Source organism: Onychostoma macrolepis, unplaced genomic scaffold (genome assembly GCF_012432095.1).
Source record: "Onychostoma macrolepis isolate SWU-2019 unplaced genomic scaffold, ASM1243209v1 Scaffold17, whole genome shotgun sequence".
Classification (NCBI taxonomy): Eukaryota; Metazoa; Chordata; class Actinopteri; order Cypriniformes; family Cyprinidae; genus Onychostoma; species Onychostoma macrolepis.
The window spans coordinates 23898-39927 of record NW_026704675.1 but is presented as its reverse complement, the minus strand read 5'-3'; the positions used below and the strand labels follow the sequence as shown (position 1 = coordinate 39927).

General features: G+C 34.3%; 2 protein-coding genes and 1 long non-coding RNA gene across 3 annotated transcripts; all 3 read right to left on the bottom strand.

Moving 5' to 3' along the window:
* Positions 1-3175: 3175 nt before the first annotated feature.
* On the bottom strand, positions 3176-5974 carry LOC131535151 (adhesion G-protein coupled receptor F1-like). The gene is made up of 4 exons (XM_058768180.1): positions 5907-5974; positions 4018-5193; positions 3661-3723; positions 3176-3515 (listed from the first exon to the last, which is right to left on the bottom strand). The coding sequence occupies exons 1-4, from the start codon at positions 5910-5912 to the stop codon at positions 3462-3464; spliced, it is 1299 nt and encodes a 432-aa protein (XP_058624163.1). The 5' UTR covers positions 5913-5974; the 3' UTR covers positions 3176-3461.
* A 4285-nt stretch (positions 5975-10259) lies between these two features.
* Positions 10260-11088, bottom strand: LOC131535152 (uncharacterized). Its single transcript, XR_009269541.1, has 3 exons — positions 10925-11088; positions 10481-10545; positions 10260-10352 (listed from the first exon to the last, which is right to left on the bottom strand). It is a non-coding gene; the product is annotated as an uncharacterized LOC131535152 (long non-coding RNA).
* A 61-nt stretch (positions 11089-11149) lies between these two features.
* On the bottom strand, positions 11150-13121 carry LOC131535153 (adhesion G protein-coupled receptor E1-like; the record flags this gene model as incomplete). Its single annotated transcript, XM_058768181.1, has 3 exons — positions 11150-11370; positions 12417-12557; positions 12980-13121. Coding segments are annotated over 3 exons (504 nt in total), but the record flags the coding sequence as incomplete, so codon positions are not given.
* Between the last annotated feature and the right edge of the window lie 2909 nt (positions 13122-16030).

Below are 16030 nucleotides of genomic sequence, written 5' to 3'. Positions count from 1 at the left end.
GTTCAGATGTATGCAGATGAAACAGTTATATACTTATGCTAAGACAAAAGAACAAGCTGCTATTCAATGTACTGCTGCATTGAACAAAGTCTCAGATTGGCTATGTCATTCTTGCCTTACTCTTAATGTGAGTAAAACTGTGGGAATGTATTTTTCCATCAAGAAAGTTGATGTTGTCCATCAAGAAAGTTGTCCAGGTATTTTAGTTAAAGGAGAGGTAATAAATATTGTAGAGTATTTTAAATATTTCGGTATGATTGGGTATGATGGATTCTAACTTAAAACAAAACAAAACAAAAACAAACAAAAAAACAAAATAAACACATTAAAAAGGTCTCTAAAAATACTAGAGCAAGCTTGATGATCTTCAGGAATATTAGGCACCAATTACATGTGGCTGCTGCTAAACTTTATGCATACAATGATCCTCCATCATTTATCTTACTGTGCTACAAGTTGGTCCCATACAAGTATAGCTATGTTAAAACCATTATACACTATTTAGCTGAAAAACCAAGGAGTTTCACTACAATATTATTAAAAATTATAAATTATTGACGTTTGACAATTTTTTTTTTTTTTTTTTTTTGCTGATGTGTGTTTGATGTACAAACTATTTCATGATCTTGCACCACCACCTCTTAAACAATGTGTGACTTTCTGTAAGGACAATATCATGCAGACTAGGTCATCAGTTAGAGGTGACTGTTCAACTAAATTTAAGAAAACTGTTTTTGGACAATCAGCTTTTTTAGTTAGAGCAGAAGAAAGATGGAATTTAATACCTGTTTATATTAGTGAATGCACAACATTTAGTATTTTTAAAACTATGCTTAAAGTATGGCTTAAGGAAAATCAAACATGTGATCATTGACTTGATATTTTAATTTAAAGGTGCACTAAGTGATTTTTGCCAAACGATGTTGATATTTGAAAGCACCAAAACAAACACGACCATAGGACATCACCCCTATTTTGATATTTCCACCCCACACGTACATGCGAAGTTGACACACAAGCATATTTAAACAAAAACCAACACAGATAAGTTGTGTGAAACAATGCAAAATCAACGTTACTCACCTATCAAAAAGAAACAATGCAGCCTCGGCGTCCGATTCGAGCCCTTCCCGCTCCTTGAGTTATCTCCACCGTTGGAAAGCTGCTCCAATATTTACGCGGGTCCTACCTCTAATGTTTTGTTCCTCCGATAGTTTCTGGTCTTGGTCTCAGACCCAAGTCATGATTTGTATTAGTTTCGACACACTTCGACACATGTTTAGGTGGTCAACACTAATATTTACAGTAAAAATTTTACTATAAAGTGTTTATAGCAGCACATTTTTGATTTTGCTTCAATGCAGAAGGCAGATTCAGAATTTAATGGAAAGTTTGTTTTGTTTTATTTTTAGTTTTTTGAGAGCTAAATAAAAAGGCAGTACAACAGGAGAACATCTATTGGTTTAGAGCAAGAACATTTGTACTCAATCAAATGCTGTGCAAAAATACGCAGTGATTAATTTGCAAGAAAAGACATCCTAGTAAATTCAGTCAAACTGGTACCTTTAAAGTACCTCAGCTCATTCATGTCATAGAAATTATCTTTCTATGAAAGTGATTCAAAGACCTTTTCAGAAATGAAATGAAATGAAATGGGTGCCTTTTTTTTTTTTTTTTGTAAAGGGATGTTCATTTTCGAAGATTACCTTGATGAACAATGTGTAATTATCTTAATGCGCACACTTTATTTCATGTCTTCTGGACTGTTGACAACAAACATCAGCTTACTCCATTGTAAGGCTTGGAGGGGCCAGGACAATTTTTAATATAACTCCAATTGGATTCATCTGAAAGAAGAAAGTCATATACACCTAGGATGCTTTGAAGGCGAGTAAAACGCAGGCTAATTTTCATTTTTGGGTGAACTAACCCTTTAAAAAAGTCTTACTGGGTTTTTGTCAAGGGAATCAGAGTGATTCAAAGCTTCACAACCAATTAACACATTAATTATTGGATAATTTTCCTTAATTCAAATTCAAACATTTCTGTGCTAGTAGTTTATGAAGATCCAATCTCAAAGTTGGTCATGCAAAAATACTTATTTATCATTACGGTTTCTGTAAGGTATGAAGAGTGTCTGTAACTGTACACTCATCAAATAGTATCAAAGTGTTAGTTTTGGTTTAAGGAAACAGTAAGGTTGCTGAATAAATACAGTTAAGGTACTCAAAGAGTTAAAGTCCTCACAAATACTTATGTGTAATCTGTAATATTACACAGGTGCGGTTGACCAAACCCAAAAACCATGATTGTTTTAACCTTAATAATAATAATGATAATAACAGTAATAAAACTTTATTTATATAGCATATAAACATTTATATAAACATAAAATGCTACTCAAAGTGCTTTACATAATCATGAATTACAAAGTTAAATAGGCAACAGCATTACATCCAATAAAACAAATACATCAAGCTTAAAGATAAAAAAAAAAATACAACACATTCAACAGATAAAAAATAAAAAGGATCAAAAATATAATAAGAAACAATAAAAAGTACATTTACATACATTTACAAAGTAAACCAACTGAAAGCCAAGTTTAAAAACAAGTTTAACTTCCTTTTAAAAATACCGAGTGTACTAGCTCCTTAAAATAAATTATTGGAAAACATGATCTATTTTATCATTATTGTCAAATTCTGCAGCTAAATGAATTAAAAAAGGAGCTACAATACCACACTTAACATAAATGTAAAATAAAGAGGCATTCCATTTTTGGTGAAGCTGTGACATTATTATTATTATTATTATTAAATAATCACAGAAGAGTATAATACATGTAATGCCAGCAAGTTGACAACAAATCTGATGATTTAAAAAGGCAAAGAAAAACACAAAGCTTCTCTAGACCTGTATTATTAATATAATTTTTCTGTTAGAAATTAAAGTGCATGCAATCATGCCAATTGTAGCATTATATATCAAGAATATAGAATATATTAGAATATAGAAACACTTCTTCCCAGAATCTGGTAACAGACAGTGCAGTTTACATATAGTTGCAGTGTAGAAAACTTGTTTGGAAAAAGGCCGTTATACATTTAATAAAGTAGAATATAGTTTTTTTTTTTTTTTTTATATATATTTGTTTAATGGCATCTTTTTTTATTTAAAAAAAAAAAAAAAAAAAGTAGACTATAGTTAATGAAGTAGCTGATCATGCATTCATAAAAGTATCTGAGCCACTGGAGCTATTTGAAGATGAAGTTGAGAAAACGCTACCTCTAGATAAGTTGTAAACATCTGCAAATAGTTATTTGTGTTACTTCAAATATATATTCACACATTTGATATTAAGACTAGTTTAATAGCTAACTAAAATAAATATATGTGTGTGTGCGCGTGTTTTTGTATGTATATGTATAATTTATAATTTATCAACTTACTTCTTCTCCTTAGAAAGATACCCAGTCCGCTGGGTATGAAGATGATGGTCCTGCATTAGTACTCTGTAATTTAGAGATTTAAAACATCACCTGTAAACTGACTACATCTCTATATTCAACTAAGGTGTTTGGCAATAAATAAATAAATAAATAAATCTATCATAAGGAAGATTTCATTTATTAGACCCATTGTTTTTCTGTCATTTACCCTGGTACGGTTTGAGCTGGAAAGGTTCCTTGGTGACAGCCTTCCTGCAAGAACCTCACGGATCTGCAACCATATATAACAAAATATGTTAAAGCACTGAAGAAGTACTGAATGAAATAATTTTAATAAAATGATTCTGACAAACACATTTGTCAAATTGTCAAGCAAAAAAAATCAATTCATACATTGCTGTCTCAAAGTGTTCCAAACACCAAAATAAAGAATCATTATTTTGCATTAAATATTTATTTATATTATGGCTTCATAATGGATCATTAGAATAATAGATTATAATAATTATTGCATCAAAATTACTGCATTTAAAACAAGTCAAAATTGAAAAACAGGAAGTAGTACCTGCAGTGAATTGAGGAGTGCAAACACCACATGAATGCCTAAATCTTGTGACACCATGGTTCCAATTCCAAATCCCCATGTTAGACCAAAGATAGGAGTCAAAAAGGCCACACATCTGGAAATGACCACCAGAGCATGTTTCTCATCTGGTTGAGTTGCAGCACCAACTCCTCTCCTCAACATCTTGTATAGAACCACAATCAAAACCACAAGCTTTATGGCTACAATAGTGAGAGCTGGAATCACAAATGCCAGCAGGGCCTTTGACTCATACCAGTTCAGCCAGCATGCATTTCTTTTGGAAACATAATTTTGATTTCCAGCTGTTGATGCAACAGTAATGACTGCTATAAGCAAAGGTGCACCATAACCGACTATGAAAGCAATCATTATCATTTTAGTCCTTGACATTTGAGACAAGACCATGACTGTACGGTAAAAGAGCAACAGTGCTGACATTAACATCCAGAAGAAAAGAGCCAGGTAAAAAAAGTGCATGAAGAAAACCACTGGACTGCAGCGACCCACTGATGTTGGCTGCTCACTTTCTGTGATTGCAGCTCCAATGATAAAACAGATGTTTGCGATCAGCAGGGACACAGCAATGTTGACTATGGAGACATGTCGCATGTAGGATGTGTCATTTCTTGTCATTGACTTCCATACGATAGTCTCAATAATCAGGCATATAATCAAGCTGGCCATTGAAATACAAGTTATATAGGCTACGTGATTAATGTGAAACGGTGATATTAGGATTGAAAAAGAGGTTGTGTGGTTGCATTCACAAGTAATCTTGCCAATTTCATTCCTTGAGGGCTTTACTTCACATCCAGTGGAATCCCATGTGTTGAGATTGAAGTTCCAAAAGACACACTGAGGATTTCCCAAAGACTGATCAGTAATGTCAAATGTAAAGGATATGTTGTTAACCTGTGGTATCAGAATCTCAGTAGTTGAGTTTGGCAGGTTTGATTTCCCACTATATGAGTTCTTTATTACAGTTCTATTCAACTCAATGGATGTTTCAGTAATCGTAAAATTAGCATCTGAGAGACGGGCTGTTACATTCTCAATAGCACTCAGAAGTGAAATGCTGGTGTTTTCTTTTGTCAAACTTTGCCATGATGTAACGGCTTTATCTGAAACAAGGATATCCACTGTTTTAAGGAAATCCTGGAAATGCAATAGAAAACCATGTTTAGTAAAAATAAATGTATTTCATTGGATGTGACAGTGAAGATAATGCACAACAGGGCTGGGTAGATTGCTTACAAATTGTAGTTTGTTACTGATTCCAATTCCATAACAAAAACTGTAGTTATAGTAGCATAATCAATTACAGTACATTACACCTTTAGGCAACTTTTGATTTTTGATTATGCTACCTCATTTATTACATTGATTTAAATATCTTACCATATCAATATAAAAAACAAAGAGAAAGAAAATATATTCCGCTTGCCGTTATTAACATGAAGTGCCTAATTACGTGCCTATTAATAATGAATTAAATCATAAAACCAGCAATCAAAATCCACTTACTAAAAAGATTAAATTTGATTAATTTACTGCTGTTTTATTTGTTTTATTTTGTCAAATGCTGTGTGGCCTCACAATTTCTTGTAATCTAATCTAATCTAATTACAAGTACTTAATTTTTGTAATCTAAATATGAAATTACAAATGAGATTACATGTACAGCCCAGTTACAACCCAGCACTGATGCAAAAAGACTTTCTCTCATGTAAAACTGAAAAAATTGCCATTCTCTTTTTGCTATCAAGACATAACTGCTTATGTTGTAGGCTGTAAGTATTAAATTCAGTGGCTACAACAAGGATTATAGAACACACATTAAATTTACACAAAACCTTAAATATACATACCTTCATCACAGGCTTATTGATGATAATGTTTTCTGAGATACTAGCAATGTTTATGAGTATCCTTACAATTGTTTGGACTGTCAGAGGAGACTGTGTTATTATCTGATTATTTTGTACTGTAGCACCACTGAGCTGAGCCACAAACTCTGGTATCTGCTCCACAATCAAGAACTAAAGACAAATTGAAAAAGAGAAGAAGAAGAAGAAGAAGAAGAAGAAGAAAGAAAGAAAGAAATATAAATGTTAGAAATATTTTTGTATGGACTGCTTATTATTCTTTTTTTTTTTTTTTTTGTTATCAACATTTTTTATTTTTCATACATAACATCCCAAAAAAAAAAAAAAAAATACAAAATAATAATAAAAAACAACAACAACAACAGACACATACTCAATATCTCAAAGTCCAGTCAAAGGGAGGGAGAGAGGGAAGGACAAGAAAACACAAAAGTCACTCCTTTATACAGTCACGTATATCAAAGAGAAAGCACTGCCAAGCATCAATGGTAGAAGGCTTGCCCCCATTGATTCGTGCTGTTGTACATTCACAAGTCACTATTTGCAGGAGGCTACGGATCCAATATGTTTTTCCACACATGTGCGGTGTAAACCAGTTTTGTATTATTGTCTTCTTCGCAGCTGTAAAACCAGCAAACAACATTCTCTTTTGCATTGAAGTTATACAGAGACCAGAATCATCATTAAGAAGACACAAACTTGGATTAACAGACCAATCCATTTGCAGTAAGGATGATAGAACCAGGTTTACATGTGTCCATAGACTGATGACGACAGGACATTCCCAAAACATATGCAGAAAAGTACCTGATGATGTAGTATTACATATATGGCAGTTGAGATTCGGTTGTAGTTTCATTTTAAATCTTTTGTAAGGAGTTATGTATGCTCTATGGATGACTTTGAAGTGAATAAGACGATGAGCCAGATTTTTAGATGTTAAACTGAGATTAGACCACACTCTCTCCCAGTCGACAGACAAATTAAGGTCAGATAATTCCCTATTCCAAATAGTTTTAATAGAAAGAGGTTTTGTAATGCAATCAATAATCTTATTATATATTAAAGAAACAGACGGCCGACCAACAGATGGTGCAATCCAATCTTGCATAGGATGAGAGGAGATGGGAGATGCCCAAGGAACTCCATACGCTTTGAGAGCAGAACGTAATTGAAGAAAGACAAAATATGCGGATGCTGGTAGACAAAATTTGGTTCTTAATGTCTGAAATGAACATAGGCCCTGGTTATCATATATATCACCGCATGTGTTTACACCCAAAGAGGACCAAGAGGGTTGGACAAATGGACGATTTCCATACAAAATTAAAATTGTGCCATAAAGGTGTACTGTTACAAAATTTGAAGGTTCCTCCTATCCAACGTTCCACCGTTTTCCAGATTTTAATAGAGTTGGCCACAACCGGACCAAATTTATAATTATCCCCTTTTTTTCCTGTGCCAGTAAATAACATATCTTGGAGTCTATTTGGTTTAACCTTGTCAGCTTCAATCACTCTCCAAGAAACTGTAGATTGAGGATCAACCCAATTATGAAGAGCCTTAAGCTGGAACGACCAATAATACAGTTCAAAATTTGGTACAGCCAGTCCTCCTGCGCTATTAGGATGTTGTAATGTGGTAAGTTTAATTCTGGGGCATTTATCATTCCAGATAAATTTAGAAATTATGGAGTTGATCTCCTTAAAGTAACCTGGAGGGGGAGAAAGTGGTAGCATAGAGAAAAAAAAATTAAATCGAGGTAACAAATTCATCTTAACAGTGGAGATTCTTCCTTGAAGAGATACTTTAAGATTCTTCCATCTTTGAATGTCATTTTTGACCTTAACTAAAATATTATTAAAATTGTCTCTGGCAATCTTATGAATGTTTTTATATATGGTAATGCCCAAATAGATGAAAGATTCCTTAATAGGGATAAATGAGGGAATAGAAGAATTAACTTTAACATTGTTAATTGGCATTAAAGCAGATTTGCTCCAATTTATTTTATATCCTGATAAGCTACTAAAATTATCAAATTCCTTAATTATACTAGAGACTGAAACATCAAAGTGGTCTAAATATAGAATAATATCATCAGCGTATAATGAAATACTATGATTATGATCATGAATCTTAATCGATACTTCAGATTTCCTGATGGCTTGTGCTAAGGGTTCAAGAGATAGACAAAACAATAAGGGGGAAAGCGGACATCCCTGCCTTGTTCCCCGCTGCAAAGGGAACGGGGGGGAAATAATATTACCAGTTATGACTGATGCTGCAGGTGAGTGGTATAATGTCTTAATCATAGAAATGAAGTGTTCACCGAAGACGAAACATTGCAGAACTGATCACATATAATTCCACTTTAGCATGTCAAAGGCTTTTTCTGCATCAAGTGAAAAGACCGCACAAGGGGACTGCTTATTATTCTGTCAGTATTCACTAAATAGATGATCAACTTACCTCAACTTTCCTTTTAAGGTCGCTTATAACTTGAAGTATAGTCTTCTGACCTCAGTCCAGATACCTGATGCACACTGATAAGTTATACTGCCATCCCAGTTTTTTTCACAGGGTCCTGTCACAAATTGCTTTTCATTTCCAACTCCAAGTGTGTAATTTTTACAGCTGAATTCTACAGTTGGAAAATATTTGATTGAGTTTCAGAAAATGAGAAAATCAGTTATTGTTAACTGAAATGGTTATGGTGCTGCACCACAAAAAGGATGAAAAGGTAAATGTTCACCTCCTTTTTCTTTCTGAACTGTGATGCTTTTCCAGCCATAACTGAAATCTTTTATTACTGCGTCCTTGAGTTGGCATGTAAAGGTTTTAATCTCACAATTTCCATTCATTATTTTATGTTTTAGAGTGATGCATCTATTAACTGATTGGATAAAACAAGTGAATAAAATCACTGAATACAATCATGGTTTTCTACTGAAACTGAAAACTGCACTCAGTAACTTTGTAAGAAAACACTGCTTGTATATACAACCTGGAGGTGTCACTTCATCATCATTCAAAGTAAACCCACTCCACTCCACATTATAGTTTGCTTCACAGCATGTCAGTGACACAAGCTTGTCCACACACTCAAATTTTATTTCATTTTTACCCACTATAATATTGGGACGTTCTTTAAGAATTATAGTTTGCCACTGTACGTAAGGTATGGTGTCCCTTTCTATTATACATGAGTATCTTCAAGAAAAAAAAAAGAAAAAAAAGTCACATTAGTTGCTATTGTATTGTATTGTACCTGGAATTTGGCACACATGGTATATGCTATATATGTGTAATGGAGGTTTTTCTCTTGCCATTTTGGAATTTGACAGCCTAGATCCATCCACATTTATATGGAAATAATTTCCCAGAACACTCTTCAACATTTATCATTTTGTTGTCCATGCAAGAAAGAAATTAGTTTTACCTACAACATGAGGGTGAGTAGGGTTGCCAGGTTTTCACAACAAAACCCACCTAATTGCTAATCAAACCAGCCCAAAACTAGCCCAATGGCGTTTCGAGGGGGTCCCCCGGTAAAAATCACATTCCAGGGGGTAAAATACCCTTTATTTGGCAAGGTTCCCTTGGTAAAATTCACTTTGTAGGGGCTAAATATCACAATTTTTTGGGTCGCTTCAACCCACAGACATGAAAAACAACCCACGGCAACAGTGTTAAAGTAGCCCAATTTCGCGGGAAACCGCACACTTGGCAACACCGAGGGTGAGTAAACGATGACAAACTTTTCATTTTTGGTTGAACTGATTGTTGATAATGTACCTAAATAAAACTATGATGCAGCCTGCTGTGTAAAACAGGACTAGACAGTCCCTTACTCATGTAAGATATTATTGATAGGACAATTTATGTGACTCACCTTTTCTCACAATGAAAGTGCTGCCATCATGTGAAATATAGTATCTAACAGTGTCTGTAGGATCTTGGTCATTCACTGTCCATTTCACTGTACCTTTAACAGACTCTGGGCGTACACATTTCAGCTCCATCTTTTGAAAGGGATAACATTTTTCCACACCGGACAGGTTCTTTTGTTCTGAAAGTAAAATTCAAGCAGCTCAATATAACTTTCTTATATCATTATTATGTAGGCTGTAGTAGGCAATATTCTTGCTTACAAAAAATGGCATCTTATGTAAAGCAACAGAAAGGTCCATGAACAATAAACACCAAGTGGGGTAGAAACTGTGTTTAAAACCTTTTAAAATCAGATACTGGTGACCCTTACCACTTTCAGAAAAAGCCTTCAGAGCTAAAGGGATTCCTACATCCTTAAGAGTAATGAAAACATGTTTGTGTGCTGACGCAAAATCATTGCTGTTGGCGCCGCTGGGGCTGCCGAGGGTGTATGCTGTGACACTAAATTCATAATCTGCTATAATGCTACAGGGCCTATGGAGCAACACACAAACCACAACAATAAGAACACACCGTTTTAACACAAGAGATAAAGATAAAAAGGAATGTTTAAACAACTTATTTTACACCTTTTACATAAAAGTTTATTTTGTAGACATTACCTGAATTGAGTGACTTTTGCTGAATTTTTAATGTAGATAGACAAAGTTTTGTAACTGTCTTCAATCTGTAAAAAGCAAGAGCAACCAAAGGACATAAGTATATAATACCCATGATAAAACTGAAATAAAGTGTGTGGTTTTTAAGATGAAATTACACACTAAAGCAGAAACATTTAGACTGGACCTGAGCATACAGAGAAATTCTCTCTCTTTAGGCTACTTTACTGTCATTACCAGAATATATCTGTATAAAATTAAAGTTAAAGAAGTATTTCTCAGTATACAGTATTTCTCATGAAGTTGTTTGCCCTCTAGAGGTCAAGAGTTCAAACTGAACTGGAATATCATGTCTTTTTACACTATGTGATTTTTTTTTAGTCAAATTCAAGGTATTATTTATTTATTTATTTTTAAGCATAAACAATATATTTATATAATACTCACTGCTGACTTAATAGCGTTTGCATATGTTTGGTACATCTCTTCATTGGGGCTGTTGAGACTGGTATCAAAATGTTTATTCACTCTCATTGACATTTTAAGAAAAAAAGCCTTTACGTGCGTGCTTTATAAACAATCCTCAATAATAATACAATATCAAACATTTGTTTTTGGGCTGTCTCACAATGTTCAGCAGCCAAAGGAAACAAGAGGTATCAGTTTTGTATTTTAGTACATACCTTTTGTTGTTGCTGGAGTTGTCGTTGTAGCTACAGTAGTAGTTAGAGTAGCAGTTATAGAAGGAGTAGTAGCAGTAGTAGTAGTAGCAGCAGCAGTAGTAATAGTAGCAGAAGTAGTATCAGCAGCAGAAGTAGTATTAGTAGCAGCAGAAGGAGTTGTTGTAGCAGTAGTAAGAGGAGTAATAGTAGTAGTTCGTGTTACTGGTGGCACTGAAGAAACCATAAAAAAGAAAATAAATTATATTATGCAACAAATCATTTTATGAATATTTGTTAAATTTATTTGAGAATGTTAAATGTAAATTAAAATGTAAAATGTAAAAAAAGTGCTCTAATTAATTATACATTTATGTTTTGCTCCCCCTTTCTCCTCCTAAACATCAGTTATGAAAGCATTATCCTATCTGCTGCCCCCTCCAACTCTGGAGCATGCTTAGTGATTTTAAGCAAAGATGACACACAAGCATATTCAAACAAAAGCCAACACAGATAAGTTGTGTGAAACACTGCGATATAAATGTTACTCGACTATCAAAAAGAAACAATGCAACCTCTGCGTCCAATTCCAGGCTTCCCGCTCCTTGAGTTCTCTTCGCCGCTGGAAAGCTGCTCCGATATTTACGCGGGTCCTACCTCTTGCCTTATCGTAACCCTTCCTTTTAATGTTTTGTTCCTCTGATATTTTCCTCTTTTATCTTCCAGTTCTCTCTATCTGCAGTCGATCTGCTAATATCTGTCCTGTACATTCAAACTGAGCGCTCCCTTCTCTCTATCATTACAAGACACGCCCCCTTACTGCTGATTGGCTGCAAGTGTGTTTTGGGATAAGGTCCGACACTGCCTTCAAAAGCGTTTTTAAAAAAATTGCTTAGTGCACCTTTAATTAATGTCTTGGTGTCTGTAATTTGTTTTCCTGAACATGCTAATCAAAAAGTGAATATTAGTGATTCTTACATAGCATAAAGCCAACCAGCAAATTTGTCATCTTTAACATTAACATCTTTTGTGGTCAATCAGGTTTATAAAAGCCAGTCTGTCATTATGAAGGGCCTTGTATTGTTGCTATTAGGAACGGATTGTGTTTGTGTTCAAACACAAAATTCTAAAGATGGCTGCGCACTTGTTTCTTTGACACATATATTAGTATTAAACAATAAACTTTGTTGAATACAATTTGATTACCAAAATAATGAAATGTCAGAAAACAGGTTTATTTCCAAAATTAGAGTATACACAGATTCCATTGCAGGATTTACCTGTACATGTGTTATTGATGCTGATGGGGAGACTTGAGTTTATTGTACTAAAGCCACCCAAACATGTGCAATTGTAACTTCCCAACTGATTTGTGCAGTTGGCATTTGGACCACATGGACTGACCAGACATTCATCTATATCTATTAAAACAAAAAATAAAAAAGTGATTAATTAAAAGGACTTGTATTAAATCTCCAAAGGGCATTAAAGACATCTATACCAAGCAAAAACATAAAATAAAATAGATAAATCTGGATTCTGAAACTATACATTATAAATGAGAATCTTAAAAAGTAATAATTAAAAATAGTATTGACAAAAAAAAAAAAAGGGTTTGGGTCACTCATACGTATACTATACTGTATATGAAGTTAAACTCATTCTTTAAGTATCCTTACAATCTAATGCTTTATTTACAAAAGTAGGAAACAAATTAAACTTCATATTTGGCATTAAAAATAGAATTGTTATTTAAACAAAACTGATTGGATTAATGGTGTGGAAAAACATCAAGTTTATTATTCATTGTTATAGTACACAGAGATCTGAACACAGAATGTACCTGTACATGTGTTATTGATGCTGATTGGGAGACTTGAGTTTGTTGCAGTGAATCCATCCAGACATGAGCAACTGTAACTTCCCTTTTCATTTGTGCAGTTGGAATTTGGACCACATACAGATGAGCTGAACAGACATTCATTTATATCTGTAAAAAAAATTTAAATAAAATAAAATATTTAAGTAATGTGTTACACTGGCTACCAATAGCCAGAAGCTTGCGTTCTGCAAGTGAACGACGCCTTGTGGTGCCATCACAAAGAGGTACCAAATCTCTCTCACGGACCTTTTCCTGGACTGTACCCAGTAGTGTTGGGAAGTTCGGATCATTTTACTGACTCGGACCTTTGAGTCTCGTTCAGCAAAATGAACGAATCTTTTTTCGAGTCATTTCGTTCATTTTAGCAAAATATAATTAAAATGTTACGTGCTACTTCCCTAACACATCTACTACTTATGCAAACGTTGATCACACTACAAACAATACAAACTATAATGCTATAAGAAACAGAAAAGACGGGTGCATAGTCATTATTATTATTATTATTATTTACTCGTACAGTTATGTGATGCATTTCTGGTCTCAAATTATTGCTTTTAATTTCTGTCTCGATGGTTCTTTTCCATAATACTGAATGTAGTAATAAAGATAATAAAGAGTTGGTTATGCTTTAATTTAATTTTTTTTTTTTTTTTGGAGTCTAATCTTCATAAAATACAATACCTTGTTGTATTTATGTCTTTTGAGTTAACCCTTTAGATTAGACTATAGTGTTACTTACTATACTTTTGTAACATATGACACTTTAGACATTAACACTGTGTACACACTCTTGAATTGTTTTTTTATTGTTTATTTTTGTGCCAGAAAAAGCTTTAGCAAAGAGGATAACTATTCCAAAATGAATTAAAACAATTTAAATAAAAAATACAAGAAAATTTAAATATACTAAAGCCACAGAGCCAGATCATAACCTTAATATTTTAAACTAACATTAATCATTCATATTCAAAATGTTATTTGCTTTCACTTTATGTCATTGTGTCCTTTTTGACCAATCTTCTTATACAAATATTAGACCTGTCACGAATCTGGTCTGCACTCCCGTTCATTCACCACTAGAGGTCACCCGCTCACCACATGGACTGCATTTCCCATCAGCCATCTCACCAATCACACGCACACAGCTGTCACCAATCACTCATTGCACTAATCACACGCACACCTGATCACACAGCATCACTAATCACACACACTATTTCAACCCTGGACATTCTCTCCCTCGTTGCCGAGTATTGTATGCATTATCGCTGCCCTACAGAGCCCTATTAGTTTGCCTTGCCTTGCCTTGCCTTGCCTTGCCTTTGTTGTTTAATAGTGTTTTCCCCTGCCTGGACTATCGCTGACGTTTTGGACTACCTCTCCTGTCTCGCCCCTTTGGATACTGTTCGCTGATCATCGACCCACGCTTGTCTCTGTTTACTCTTTGTCTCGCCCCTGTTATACCTGTTTGCCACTGTTTGACCCTGCCTGTTATGACCACGTCTCTGCCTAATAAAAGTCTGAAAATGGATCCGCACGCCTCTCGTCTCGTCAGCCCCGTAACAAGACCAATATGTCAAGTCTGCCTAGGAAAAACAATTATACCAGCAAAGTCAAAATTGGAGTAAAAATGAACAAACTATAAGTGCTTTGTAATTTTAGGCTTGGATTTTTTTATTATATAGTTATATTATATGTTTATTGATAGACAAAGACAGTGAAAGGACAAATCAATCAATATTTTATTTATAACAGGGTTTTATTTATAAAATAACACAGATCCTCAAGAAACAGTAACAAAAACATAGTGACAGAAATGAACAGACCATTTTTATTTCTAGGAAAATGCTTATTACACACATTTTGATAATTTTATGATAATTCTTAAATATGATCCAACATACAAAAAATACAGTTTTACTTTATAGTATTTTACTGATCCGGCAAGTGCTCACGTGACAAAAGAACGAACGACTCAAACCCGAAGAATCGGGAAAGACGCAGACATACATAGCGGGTTATTTGGGGAACATTTTGCTCTATGCACACAAGAAGTCATTTTAGACAATTGCAACGATTTGTTTTTTCTACACACACATATTGGTTTTACGCAGTCAATCCTATTTGCAGTTATTGACACGGTTGTTTTCAATTGCAAAACGCTGTGCACAGGCTTGCAATAATTTTGGCTGTATTTGGGCGAAACAACAGTGCCAAAAGTGTAAGCGCGGAAAAATGGAAGTCAGAAGAATACAGATCATATTTATTTTGCCGAAGCATGAAGTTGCAGTTTCACAATACATGAATTGCACTTACAAAAAACAATAAAAGGCTGCAAATATTTTTTTCTTACGCTTGAAACGCGATTTACACTTAACAAATCTTTTCTTGCGCATGCAAAATTAATTTACGCTTGCTATCTTATGTACACTTTCATACACTCTGCGCATGCAAATATTTTTGACGTCATTTTACCTTCATACGCTTCTTTTTTTTTTTTTTTTTAACCGGTGCCGTTTCAGTCAGAGAAATCCTCCTCAGAGTGGAGAAGCTGCGGCCTGCCAGGTTGAAGAGGACTGAACACGGTAAGAATACTGATAAAATCGTCAGAGTAGCGCTAACAACATTGGCGCGATGTAGTGTGTGTGTGTGCAACTAACTGTTATGTATGGTCTGTGAGGGAGAGAGAGCGGGAAAGATAAAGTATGTGTTTTCCTTACATAATAAAGCGTAATTTTGTGGCAAAAACATGGACATGATCTGTCGTTTTTATCCTTTTGTTTACTATATTTATTTGTTTGGCCAGTGTCCTTGTGGGTTTTATTTTGCTGCTGTAAGACCTTTGAAATAACAGAAATCATTTGGCAAAGTGATATGGTCATGTAATGCGGTCAAGAGCTGCCTGGAACTATGTTCGCCGTGCGTTTCCCTGAAAATAATTGCATGCCTCAAGCATTCAACAGCCCCATATTAAAAATAGAAATAAACTATAGGAATAGTTCACCCAAA